Below are 14,320 nucleotides of genomic sequence, written 5' to 3'. Positions count from 1 at the left end.
GGAACTAAATGTGGACGAAGTGAAAATGGACAGATTTGTAAAAAAATGGATATAACTAAGTTAATTACCCCGTTATAACGCACAAGTGTCAAATTAGTATTTAAATAAATGAAGATAAAATTTCGCCTTAATTGTAATCAATTCTCATTTTGCACCCAAACACGAGTGTCGATATCCAATACGGTATTGAATATGAGACTACTGGTTAGGAAGAGTGTTCGTGCTATGAGCGTTGTTTTGAAGACCGAGGGAAGTGGTTGATAAACAAAACGTGGTGTGAACAAGGTAACCACGTACGACTCGATGAACGTAGGATAATTCCACTCCTATCTAATCCCTAATCATAACTAACTACATGACCATCCATCACTAATCCATCACCAAGAAAAAACCGATGCTCCTTCTAAACTATCATCCGTAAACATGATGATGTCACTCTAATTACATCATTAACTTAATCCCCTCAACAATATATACTCACTCCCTCGTCATGACCCTCTGTCCAGTCAATTACTATTTATTTCGGTGTAATGTATAACACAATTGTTATTTATTTTCATTTTAATAAGTTTTACGCAAGTAAATAAAAGGACCTATAAAATAGACAAGTGACATGTAATTTTCTCTCCTTTGTCAAACGAATGATTGTGATAGACGGAGCATTTGATTACTCTTCTTCTTCCGTCACTATATAATATAATAATCCTCTGTATCTCTCTTACAAACCAAACAAACAAACAAACAAACAGAATAAAAATGGTGGAGGCAATGGAGCTACCAAATAGACTTGGTATATTAGCCTTCAAAAATAAAGTATTATTACCTGGTGCTATTATTCGTATTCGCTGCACTTCTCTTACCAGGTTCGTTGGTTCCATTCTTTTTTTTTATCATGTTTTGTTGTTAATTCACGGGTCGATTGAAATACTAGTGGCGGATCTTGAAATAAAAATATATGTATGGACTTTATGGCCGGACCCCTCCCGACATAATAACTAAGGTACCCCAATTTGGCAATTTCTATGGATGATCATTGATTAAGTTGATTTGATGGGTTACCAATTCAGTTTATTATGTTAATTCTAGTAATTTTTTTGAGATTTTATTATTATGTTAATAACTTAATATGATGATTATGTTAGTTGTAATGTTGTATCGTCAGTTGGGGGTTTAATGTTGTATGTCTCGCTCTAGTTGCTCAATAATAACCATCATTTCTGAATTTTAATATATACTCTACTAATTGGTTTATGCAAAATTGTTATTGCATGCAAATTATGCTTACTGGAAGGAAGTACACTAGCTCAATTTCAATTTTTAATGACAATTTTCGAAATATTTTGTTGTTTATCAGAACTTCAAATCAACTATTTTGTTGTTTTAAGAGATGTTGCTATTGTATACTGTGAGAAGTCAAGTGGGAACAATATAATTGGAATTGAGTGAGTAATGTTTAGGTTGTGCACAGTAGGGCTAGCTTAGTTGTTAAGGCATAAGGGTAGGGGAGTTGAATCCAAAGGGAAGGTTCGTTGCACTGCCTTTAAGGTTCCATTTAAACAATTCTGACAGAAATTTGGGTTTGAGGGTGCTTTTCATCCTTGCGTAGTTTGGGTGGTTCCATTAAGCTTCCGTTGATGCTTGTATGAGTTAGAGCTGATGAATTAGATAAAAGAGTGATTTGATATAAAACTAGAGGAACAAGTAGTCCTAAGAGAAGAATGGATTTCTAGGATTGTTTGCCTCTTAATCTTGTAGTAGTATTGTGCTTGTTTTGCTATGCAAATGGCAAATTTATGCAAGATACTTGTTTCGGTCCAAATTGCCTTTCATTTAACTACTTTAGCGCATAGAAAGAAAGCCGTTAACCTTGGTCTACAATTTAGATTGGTGTTCTAAAAGACATTGCAATATTACATCAACAGTTTAAAAGAATACATTTGTCATTGGTATTGTAAATTGGCAGTCAAAGATTTGGCAGATAAATATCTTTCTTTAGACGTGGCTAAACTAGAAAAACTTGCATGTTGTTTTTATCTGTCTTTGTTTCTTTTACAGTGTTAAGCTTGTGGAGCAAGAATTATGGCAAAGGGAAGAGAAGGGTTTAATTGGCATAGTTCCTGTACGTGATGCTGTGGATTCTGAATCTGCTGGGCCTGTGTTATATCCAGGTTCATGCTTCTGTTTGTCATAGTCCTTATAATTTGTCCGTATTTTTGGAGATGTTATATGAATATTTCCCAAGGTTGTTTGAATGACATATTCAGCTCTTGTTGTGATTTGTGTGTAATTTTAAAGTTGTGTATTTTACTACTATGTATGTTTTATGGCATTCCCTCTAAATATTCTTATGTAACGTTAAAAATATTCATTGTAAAGGTGCAGGAACTGATTCTAGCGAACATAATCCGAAAAATCAGCCAGCTTTCTCAGGCTCTCCCAAGGCAGGTGGAAAGAGTCAGCAGGAGACTGTTCATTGGCACAACAGGTATTTTGTAATTTGGTTTTTTATGCTTTTCTCCTCTTCAATTGTGAAGTAGTAGTAGGTCGGTGCTTTATTGATGCAAATTTCATTATGGCTTTATGGGTTTATTTTGAAACTTCCAGGCGAACACCCCCGCTTGTGATCTTGTGAACCACATGATACTCTCTCATTTGTTTATGAAAAGCTTTTTAAGATATAAAATAACCACGAGATAATGAAGAAAAGTGAATGACAATGTAGGGGAGTGGCTGCTCGAGCACTACATCTCTCAAGAGGAGTGGAAAAACCAAGTGGCAGGGTTACATATACTGTGGTACTTGAAGGCTTGTGCAGATTCAGTGTGCTGGAACTAAATACTAGAGGAACTTATTATACTGCAAAAATTTCTTCACTTGACATCACGAAATCAGGTAAGAGATCTGAATGTAAAACAGTTTTGATTTTGGATTAACATTATGCCCAACATAGAGTACTTGAACAATTGTGCGGTCGCAAACAGGTCTTAATCAATTTTCTGGTATTGACTTTTTGTGCTGTTTAGTTTGACAAGTTCTCTCTCTTCATAAATGCTAGTATATTAGTATAACTTATATGGATGTGGACATACTGGTTTTACACCCTAAAGAACTATGACTTTTCCATGTATTTTTCAGTTATGGAACAAGCAGAACAGGAGCCCGATTTTGTTGCATTAGCTCGCCAGTTCAAGATTACTGCCATGGAACTTATCTCTGTCCTTGAGCAGGTAAAGGTTTGATCTTCCTTAAATGCCTTGTTTCATCTAGGCCGAAATTCTAAAACATAATCCCCCCGTGTGAAGAATTTACCCGTCAGAAGTTTTAGGCAATCACATTGTAAACAAATGAAAGCTCTTGAATTGGGGTAAAAACCTCTTCATTGAAGTATGAAACATATATGAGGTCACTTAGTTTATAACAGGGCTCTGTCCTATTAATTTTTTCCCAGGAGATCGACTACATTTTTTTTTCATTCTTGTAAGAAACATCTCTTATCCTTTTATATTCGTGCTCAATCATTTAAGGGGGTGTTTGGTTGGAGCTTTTGGAATGGATTCAATCCATTCTAGTGTTTGGTTGGAGGTTTTTGGAATGGAGTTAGATATCCAATGGATTCTAACTCCATTCCAACCCCTTGGAATCCCATACCCATGTGTCTACTCAAGTTTCTAACTCCATTCCTTCTTATTACTACCTCTATATCCATTCCAGGGTCGAACCAAACACTTATGAGCAAGTATGGGGTTCTAACTTCATACCACTATGGTATCACAATCCATTCCATACCATTCCAATACTTCGAACCAAACAACCCCTAAGATAGTATGTAGGCAAATCAATACTTGCTCGAAAGGATCCTCTTAAAGATGTGGAAAGGAGAGATTGATAAAAGGAAACCTCATATAGAGTAATATGAGAATCAATATCTATTTCATGGTTTAGCATGTTGATTGGCCTGTCTATTACACCGTTATACTGTGTATAACTGCAAGCTTTTTTTTTCTCTCTCTCAAAGAGAAGCAAAGAGGAACCAAATGACTGAGTGTAGTTGCTTCTTAAGTTTTCAAACTTTCTCATTCTTGGATGCATTTTCTTATTAAGTTTTCTGTACGGAAGTAAATATATCCTCTTAAATTTTTTAGATAGCAAATAAGGTAATTGTGAGCAATGATTTCTGTGGGATGCTAGGCTTTTGAAACAAGTAGATGTTTGTGAGGTCTCTGCTGTCTTTGTTAGTAAATTGTTCTTTTTGTTAGTTGATATTCACTTGGTCTTTATGTTTACCAGAAACAAAAAGCGGCTGGGAGGACAAAAGTTCTTTTGGAGACTGTCCCCATTCATAAATTGGCTGACATATTTGTTGCAAGCTTTGAAATAAGTTTCGAAGAGCAGCTAGCTATGTTGGATTCTGTTGATCTTAAGGTTAGGCTTTCAAAAGCAACTGAGTTGGTTGAAAGGCATCTGCAGGTACTTTCTAAGATGATTTGCATTTTCAATCCGTCGAATAATGATCTCTCATTTTAGTTTTGTGCTAATGCCCCTTTGCTTTAATGGATTTGCCTCGCTAGACTATTCGTGTAGCTGAAAAGATCACACAAAAGGTTGAAGGACAATTGTCAAAATCACAGAGAGAATTCCTTCTAAGGCAGCAGGTTTGTACGGAGTAAATGTTTCTACTGGACATGCCGTTTAGTTCTTTATGCATTAGGAAATGGGAAACACTCTTGCTAATTGGTTCTCCCCTGTTTTACTTTGCAACAGCTTGATTTATCTTTTTTTTTTTTGAATGATATTTATCTTGATACATTTTAATTACTTGAAATCAATAAGACGACTTTGACATATGGATGACAACATTGTGCTTTGAGTAAATGGAAAAATATAATCTTGATCAGACAGATTTAAGTACATGGTACGTCTGACAACTGTCGCTTGTATTTCTAGAATCTTTTGACATCCACTTTTGTGTTATATTAGTAAGCGTACTCACTTATACTAGACCTTGTTTTAGTTCAGAATGAGATCTTTATTATTGTTCATTCCTCACTCCGGGTTTGGCTTGTGAATGTTTCATAGCCAATCATCTTTGTGTAATTTTAAATTGCTTTCAACTTTCACTTTCTGGCTATTTTTTGAAGTTCATTTTTTATGTGTTTGTATTTCATCTTACTTAGATGAGAGCTATAAAAGAGGAACTTGGTGATAATGATGATGATGAGGATGATATTGCTGCTCTTGAAAGAAAAATGCAAAATGCAGGAATGCCTTCAGATATTTGGAAGCATGCGCAAAGGGAGTTGCGGTTAGTTTTTTTATGTACTCGTTAGAAAAATGCTCTTTGATTTTTCTTTCTTTGTCTTTTTTACATTCTTGGAAATTGTTTCCTCATTAGCTAAAGCAATTTAACATTCTTAACTTTGTAAATATGTCAATTGTCGAGGATATTACATGATGGTGGACGCAGGGTATGTTGTTTCTGGGATTCTGTTGAGAATTCAAAGCTACTTGCATTCAAAGATACTTATTTAAATTTTTTGTGAAACAATAATTGAGTATAATGCTCAAAAATTTAGTTTCCCGATGTCCCTGGACCCCATGGTTATGACTTCTGAATCTTATGATCATACATCCGCCAATGATTATACAATAGGCTTTGTTAATCCTAGAAACAAAAGAATCATAGTTGAATGACTTGAATATTATCGATGAGTGCACTAAATTTTGGATTTTTTAATTCAAACTTTACAGGAGATTGAAGAAAATGCAGCCTCAGCAACCTGGATATCATAGTTCACGCGTTTACTTAGAACTTCTTGCTGATCTTCCCTGGAAGAAAGCTACTGAAGAGCATAAACTAGATCTTAGAGCTGCTAAAGAGCGTCTTGACCTTGACCATTATGGATTGGTCAAGGTCAAACAGCGCATTATTGAATATTTAGCTGTTCGTAAGGTAGATGATTTCATATTCAGTCAGGCTTTTTTGGTTTGTTACTGAGAACTATATACTCACCTTGTTTGAGCTCACTGCAGCTTAAACCAGATGCAAGAGGACCAGTTTTGTGCTTTGTTGGGCCACCTGGTGTTGGCAAAACGTCCTTAGCCACATCGATTGCTACTGCTTTGGGTCGAAAGTTTGTACGTATATCTCTTGGTGGTGTGAAGGATGAAGCTGATATCAGGGGCCACCGGCGGACTTACATTGGAAGCATGCCAGGTCGCCTTATTGATGGCATAAAGGTAAATCTTAACTACAACTATGTTTTTTCCATGCTATCACTAAGACGTCTTCTGGGTTTCTCATATGCTCATTATACTATCATTGACAAAGTGATGACCTGATTATATTTTACCATCCAAATTGTCTACAATAACAATCCTTCCCTCTCGTGCTGGATGGGTTCAAAGAGATTGTGCTATGCTAGTTATGATCTCTTACCCTACTAAACAACTCATGCATGTGCTCCCTAAGAGCTTTCATATCCTTGTGAATGTATACCTCTAATGAGTACCAATAAAATACGTCTTCTGTATCCCCTCCCTTCCCCAAACAATCTGCTCCATTGCTCGAGATTTTATCAGATTAGCTAGCCCCTTTCAGTTTATCCCACTAGAGTCTTGAATAGTCATAGTATTCTTTTACTTCGACAGTCTTCTTTTTTCGTATTATTGAACGCGCTATATTATTCATGTCAGCCGACCCCAAATCATTTTGGGATTAAGGCTCTGATGTTGTTGTTGATGTTGTGGTTGTTGTGGTAGTTGTTGATTTGCCCCAATCTGAATATTGCATAATCCATGAAGCTATATTTTTGACCAAAATCTCTTCCTCGTCTTAAACATTTAGCGTTATACTGTAACAAGGTTACTTTTATATGTTTGTCACTGCCATCTGCGGGTGTTAGCTGAATTTTGTGATGATTTTCCTTTTGTTGTATTGCCTTTGTTAGTTTCCATTTCTTCTGGAGTGTTACTACCCTTTGCTTCTGGATTACAATGGAAAAAAAAGGCTCACAAAATTAGTTGCAGTTATGCAATCCTCAAAGTAGTTTTCTGTATGGGTCATCCAAGACAGTCTTTTTGTGCTATTAACACGGGCAAAGGCTGCATGTGTCCGACCCCTGAGCCTTTGAAGCTCTATGGTTATTGTATGGCTTTTGCTACTTTTCTTTTTTCAGGACTTCAGGTTATGGTTGACTATGTGGTATTGCTGTTTATTTCTTTCTTTGTTGTCCTCGTTATGTTTTTTGTCGGTTTCCAGAGAGTGGGTGTCTCCAACCCTGTTATGCTATTGGATGAGATAGACAAAACAGGCTCCGATGTCCGTGGGGATCCTGCTGCAGCTTTACTAGAGGTTCTTGATCCTGAACAGAACCGAACTTTCAATGACCAGTATCCTTTTTGTGATATATTCTTTTGTTTCTTGAAAACAGATGCTTATTACTTCCAGTCTATGGTTCTAACCTTTGAGAAGAAACTTTCTTATGGTTTTTATATGTTACTACACAGCATCTTTTGAAAAAATCCTTATGCGACAATCATTTAATCCTCTTTAGGGTGAAATTAGAATTGGCGAGTGAAGTATGAAGGAATGATTGTGGCGCAGATTTTGCCTTTGACTAGGTAGTTGGATAGAAGAGTAGGATAAACTGGCTGTCTCTGTTTCCTACTTGCCGGTGTTGCTGCCCTCCATTTTTAGCTGGTTGACACTCAGATTTTAACCTTCTTTGGTTTATATAAATGTCTAAGGTTCCAAATATAATTTTTGTTCCTCCATACTCCTTTTTAAGATTTATTTCTTAGAATATCTCATCGGTTGTTCTTCCCTCAATAAGGGCCAAATAAAATGCTTATCCCTAATGAAGAGCGTGTTAACTATTTAGCATCCATATACATGGTCTAAAAAATACTTATCCCTAATGAAGAATTTGCCATGTGCACACTTCATTTTGTACCATGTTATAAAATAGTCGTTATAGTAACCTAATGTTATTTCTTAACCGCAACCATTCAGTTATTTAAATGTTCCATATGATCTTTCAAATGTTATCTTTGTGGCAACTGCAAATAAAATGCAGCCTATCCCTCCACCCCTCCGGGATAGGATGGAAGTCATAGAACTGCCTGGATATACACCTGAAGAGAAGCTCAACATTGCTATGCAACATCTTTTACCAAGAGTCCTAGACCAACATGGATTGAGTTCTGCCTTCCTTCAGATTCCAGAGGTATTCACTTTTCCAAATCTTTGCACAGCTTGTGGGAGGGCACGTGGGTGGGCGCACATGTGTTCATCTCTCCTTTTCGCTTATGGGCATTATCCCATCCTTGACCTTTATAAACAGAACAAAGGAGATTGATTTAAGGAGCCATATATACCAAAGTCAACCTCAACAAAAATTCTATGGCTTCATAAGAAATGTTCAGATCTAATTTTTTAAGGCAAGTCTAGGAATAATTACAGTTAGAACAAGGGGAGGGGTGTTATTATTCTTTTATTGCTTCTTTCTGTCCTCCATCGATCTTCTCTTGCTTTACTGATGCTTGTTTCTTTTTGTTCTTCTCAAATTATCCAAATGTAATTATTATCTGTGTTTTTTCCCCAGTCATCCTCTATTTTTGAATTTTTAATACCTTCCTCTCTTTGAAAATATTTTATATCCCTTTCTAACTTCTGTTCTCAGAGACTCAGACTACCTCCTTAGTGGTCAAATGCTTGCCCCTAGGCATTCTAATGATCTAACTATTCTCATGAATCGTTCGAGATTTTTCTTTTTTGCCCTCATCTACTCCTTGCAAAGTATGCATCATAAATTTCTTGGTACTCAATGTGTACTAGAAGTTCTTATCAGAAAATTCAACTGTTGTCACTGTAGTGATACTTGTCACTTGCTGTTTACTACTTGTTCTTGGCAGTATCTTTGATATGTACTCCGTAATAGATGTTTTTGCTATCTATTAACATGCAATATGATGCTTTAAAGCCAAAGCATTATGGAGTTGTCAAGTCACTCTTTAGATGAGCTTACCTGTATGCTCGTTATTTTAATCATTTTTTCAGTTGGTATAGAGAAGTAGGAATTTTCTTATTTCGTATATAAGGACGTTCTTCCGTAGTTGTCAGTGACTATATATGTCTATAGGAAGACCACTACGATGAATAGTGAAGGGAGTGAGGTTAGAAGAAGAAAACATTGAATGTGTTCCCTTGTGAATAATCTGTTCATTAAGCTTTCTAATTGATATGTTCTTCAATTATTTTGCATTTTCCATGCGCTTTCTATTTGAAGCAAAGACCTCCCACTGCTCCCACACATTATATTATATATTGTACCTAAACCAGCTTGCCAACTATACTTTCCATCCGCATTTAAGCTAATGATATGATCCGCTACTCACCACCACCACCTCCTCAAACACTGGTATTTTTTGTTGTTGTGAAAAGGCAATCTCTACCAAGTGTCAGGCCCTGTATTCAAGGATGCCACTTATCATTCTTAAACTCTTATTGTTCTCTATACTGTCAGGATATGGTGAAACTTGTGATTCACGGATATACTAGAGAAGCTGGTGTTCGGGATTTAGAGCGAAATCTGTCTGCATTGGCTCGTGCAGCAGCTGTAAAAGTTGCGGAGCAAGATAATGCTACATCAGTTAGTAAAGATATCCATCAGCTTTCTTCACCTATTCTGGAAAGCAAACTTGCTGACGGAGAAGAAGTAGAAATGGAGGTGATTACCATGGGCGTCAATAATCAAGATTTTTCAAATGCTTTACGACTTACATCTCCTCTGATCGTGGATGAGACTCTGCTTGAAAATGTCCTCGGTGTGAGTTTTTTCATACTCTTTCTCCGTCTAATCCTTCCCCTTGTTTCTCCATGTTGGCGATACTATTTTTTGTCTGTGTGAAGTGAGGCGCAAGGCCAATACAATAAATGGGAAAGGGGATTCGTACCTTTGACCTATCATCCACTAGCTCTGAGTCTCTACGGGTATCCACATTGATTATTCTCTGAATGTGTGATTTCTTAACTTTTGCCAATTTATTTCTTAACTTTTGCCAGACTAGGAATGATACAGTGGGTGCCTCATTTTTTATGTGTACTAGCATTTATCTCTTATAGAGTTCCTCATTTATCGCATATAGCTAGCCAGTTATTTTTTAGTCTCTCAAAATGAATTTTGTGATCGCAGCCACCAAGGTATGATGATAGAGAAACTGCAGAAAGGGTTGCAAATCCTGGGGTCTCTGTTGGTCTGGTGTGGACGGTTCATGGTGGGGAGGTTCAGTATGTTGAAGCCACTACCATGGGTGGGAAAGGCACCTTACGCCTCACTGGACAACTTGGCAGTGTTATCAAGGAATCAGCACAAATTGCTCTTACCTGGGTAATTTGTTTTTCTTTATCATTAGATCATGTTCATTTAGCGTCTTTTGAAGGATGTGCCGCATCTGCTAAACCATATGGACCAACCAGTCCTACGCGGCCACGCCCTTAGAGGGATCCCTCCTAACTTCTGTGCCGGGAGTTTTAACTTTTAATCTCCAAGTCGCAAGTCAGGTTGCTTCACGATAAGATTTGTAATTCCTGTCATTTTTAACAAGTACTCCCCCCGTCCTCCTAATTGCTTCATATATTCCTTTTTAAGAAGTTTTTCGTTTTTCTTCTCACTTCTCTTTCTTTCCCTTTCTAGTAAGTTTTATGCCATCAAATTATTAAGTTATCCTGATAATATCCATTTAATAACAAAATATTTCATTAATAACCTAACCAAATCTCACTTAACTTAATCGATTAATCATTAACCATACACTAATTACACCATTAAGTAGTCAACCGCCATCGGCCATCCACCCCTAAGGCATCTCCTCCTGTTCCAGCAAGCCAAACGACCACACCATTGTTGACCATGAACCCACTGGCGTTGAGCACCAGCCACACTATGAACCACCTCTGGGAACCGCTGACTCCACCTGCTCCTTCTCCAACCCTTTGAATCCTCTCTCGCGCGGCGCTGTTGTTTTTTCTCTCTCCAACCATCCCCGACATCGTCCCTCCTGTTCTTGACTCCGTCACATCCTCTCTCCAAATCCCCTTCCTCCTCCCTTTGTGATCTTCTCTCAATCCCATTATTTTGATAATGTGGACCACTATTTCTCCAATCGACCCTCCCCAAATTATTTTTTCACGAAAATAAATCAATCGAGATTTATTGATGTATTCCTAGTATCATGATGAAGGGGAGCTTTGGCGCACCGGTTAAGGTGTTGCTTTGTGACCGTGAGGTCACGGGTTCAAGTCCTTGGATCGGCCTCTTGCCAAAATGGCAAGGGAAGGCTTGCCCCAATTACACCCTTGTGGTGGGACCCTTCCCCGGACCCTCGCCTAGCGGGGACGCCATCGTGCACCGGGCTGCCCTTTTTTTATTCCTAGTATCGTGATGGTTTTGTTGGTTCAGATGTTATGATAGTGGGGTAGCTCTGGTGGTGGTGGTCGTAGGTGCAGTGAAGTTGTAAATAGATTCAAGTTGTCTTCTCACCAATCTAAAACCCACTTATCTTATATTGCCATGTTGGGGGTGCGGTTGAGCGGGTCTGGACATTACAGCTTTGGGTCTTTTTTTGTTCAGCTCACTTTCGGGGTCAGTGATTGTCGGTCAGGTAAATATTGTGGTTTTGGGGTTGATGATTATCAAGGTTTTTTTCAAAGCGGGTTATTCTTGGCCATGTTGTTTTGGATGTGGTCAACTTGGGTTTGAGTGTTCTTCGGGTTTTTCTTTACGAGTTTGGATGAGTTTTTTTTTTTTTTTTTTTTGATAGGGTTGTAACTTGTAAGGAGCTGCATGTACTTTCACTTGCGGATTTTTGCTTAACAGAGCTTGCTTCTTCCTTGTTATATTTGGACGAGAACAGGTAAGATCAAGGGCCAGTGATCTAAAATTGGTAGCAGCTGCTGATGCCAACATAATGAAGGGGCGCGATATTCACATACATTTTCCTGCAGGGGCTATCCCTAAAGATGGGCCATCGGCAGGAGTGACGTTGGTCACAGCATTGGTGTCATTGTTAAGTCAAAAAAGAGTGCGGGCAGATACAGCAATGACCGGAGAGATAACCTTAAGGGGTCTTGTACTTCCTGTGGGTGGTATTAAGGATAAGGTGAGCCACTACTTATTTCGTACCTTTCATTATTTAGTTTCTTTCATTGATGCTCTAGCTCATTATTCTTCAATTTGTACAATCAAGGAAGCTGAGTTCTCTCCGAATCGGGTTTTATAATTTTAATTTATTTTTTTTCACAAAGCAATGTGTATTACCAAGTACTCCGTAAATGATGAGTATGTTGATAGCTCGCCAAATAATTGTTGAGTAATCAATTAAAAGTGCCTCAGGCTAACTAGTGTAACCTTAAGTTTTATTCATTGAATTTAGGAGTATCTCATACTTCATTCATTTGGCTTTGCTTCATTTTTGAAAAATTGTGAGGAGGATTGCGTAAAACGTAGTAACCCAAAATGAGTGGAGGGATTATGATTTTACATAACTAAGGTTACATAAAATTCGGAAAAACACTGGGTATGACACTGAAAATTGCTACTATCTTTGTACATCATGGTAGCTGAGTTATTTGTAAATGGTTGCTTAGTTTTACTTGATATGAGCAGGTGTTAGCAGCACATCGATATGGTATAAAGCGGGTGATATTGCCTCATCGGAATGTCAAGGATTTGGCCGAAGTACCAGCACCTGTTCTTTCTACACTTGAGGTCTACTCTCTTCAAAAGTCTCTTATATTTACACTTCATTCTCTGGTTCTCTTAACAAGGGATTTTCTAATGGACAGATAATATTTGCCAAGAGAGTGGAAGATGTATTAGACGAAGCTTTTGAGGGCGGATATCCATGGCGACTTCAAGCCATGTTATGATCCGTTGTTGATGGCATGGCTTCATCGACAGAGATGGTTAATTTACTGCACGTTTATCTTTATCTTCATATTTTCCACGATGTACTGAAAGAAATATATGTCTTCCACTTGTACATTACACGCAATGTATATCCTCCTGTATATTACACCACCAATATCATAATCTTATGTACTAACATTCACTCCAGACACACTGCCTCTGTAATATGAACCCCGTCCCCATACGTAAAGGTTCTTGTCTACGACGGGGTAATAAAAGTGGATCTACACAGCTTGACCTGTATTTTTGGAAAAAAGTTGAGGATTCTTTTGAATTAAGAGCAAGGCTTTTGTTTGGTATGAGCTTTTTGAGCATTTCCAGGCGAAGACAGCGACACCCACAGTGACCTCCAAATAGAAGATTCAAAACATTTCTTCGTCTTTGAGAAGATGAATACTCCATTTCGGCCCTCTACATGGCCCAAACTCTCAGTTCAGGCGCTCCCCCTGCACATGGAAGGCAGGCAGTGATGATGGTAGAGTATAGAGGCATGTCCGATATCTGCACAAATCTGGGCCTCAGCTTTCTGCAAATTATGCAAGCCCTCTCTGGAATGTGACTTGGTTCGGGGGTGAGTTTAGAAGGGATGACGGTGTTACTTTTGGAGTTTGAATCTTGATTTTTTTTTTTTACTTCTGTAATTTGTAAAGAAAAAGGGAGAACCATTCCTAGCCAAACAAGCCAAGCTGTGAACTATTGATGTTTGGAATAGTTTGACTGATGTTTATGATAAATATATATCGATTATGAAAAATCAGCACTTTTAGTGAGTCAACTCGTAATAGAATTAGAGGGGGTTGTAGCAAGTTGTTTTTGGAAACCAAGGATGTCCCTGACAGGGACACTAGGTTCATAGTTGGGTTGCCTGCAGAATTTAGAAGATTGGAAAGGGAAGTTTTCTATGGCCTACCCTAGCTGAACATGGGCGTAAGTGTATCTTGTCGTGGAATGGTATTCTGTCACCCGCAGCTCGAATGACTCTCATCTCTTCTATCCCCGCTCTTTGTATTTACTTTTCTATTGGCATTTCAAATACTGGGCGGGATGGAGGAAAAGGTCGGTTCACTTGTGCAGTAGGATTTTTTGGGCCAAGTTAAAGGTGACGGAGGATTAGGCATTTGAAACACAGGATTTGCTAGATAAACAAGTTTGGAAAATTATTTTGAACCTAGTCATTGTTATGAAGATTGGTTTATATTGAGGGAGTTGCTGAAAACTCCTTATGTTATTAATTCCTCTTGGAAATGGCGGGTTAGCTTACCGTGGGACTATGTAGAGGTGGAACCCATACCAACGCGAGTAACACTAGATCAACTTGAACTCGGGTAAATTGATTAGTATGTACTTGAGAC

The 14,320-nt window shown here is 37.9% G+C and overlaps 1 protein-coding gene across 2 annotated transcripts; it reads left to right on the top strand.

The window, feature by feature from the left end:
• The first annotated feature begins 602 nt into the window (after positions 1-602).
• LOC141587180 (lon protease homolog 2, peroxisomal-like) lies at positions 603-13,246 on the top strand. Of its 2 annotated transcripts, none has more exons than XM_074408621.1 (17): positions 603-863; positions 2,056-2,168; positions 2,377-2,485; positions 2,723-2,892; positions 3,136-3,227; positions 4,288-4,467; positions 4,569-4,652; positions 5,175-5,302; positions 5,749-5,950; positions 6,031-6,237; positions 7,259-7,389; positions 8,012-8,225; positions 9,525-9,827; positions 10,194-10,388; positions 11,914-12,159; positions 12,666-12,767; positions 12,845-13,246. In XM_074408621.1, the coding sequence occupies exons 1-17, from the start codon at positions 757-759 to the stop codon at positions 12,926-12,928; spliced, it is 2,667 nt and encodes an 888-aa protein (XP_074264722.1). In that variant the 5' UTR covers positions 603-756; the 3' UTR covers positions 12,929-13,246. The 2 variants fall into 2 exon arrangements, with proteins under 2 accessions (XP_074264722.1, XP_074264723.1); XM_074408622.1 differs by having other exon boundaries at positions 625-863; positions 2,383-2,485.
• Positions 13,247-14,320: the final 1,074 nt, after the last annotated feature.

Source organism: Silene latifolia, chromosome 6 (genome assembly GCF_048544455.1).
Source record: "Silene latifolia isolate original U9 population chromosome 6, ASM4854445v1, whole genome shotgun sequence".
NCBI lineage: Eukaryota > Viridiplantae > Streptophyta > Magnoliopsida > Caryophyllales > Caryophyllaceae > Silene > Silene latifolia.
This window is presented reverse-complemented; position numbering and strand designations above follow the sequence as displayed.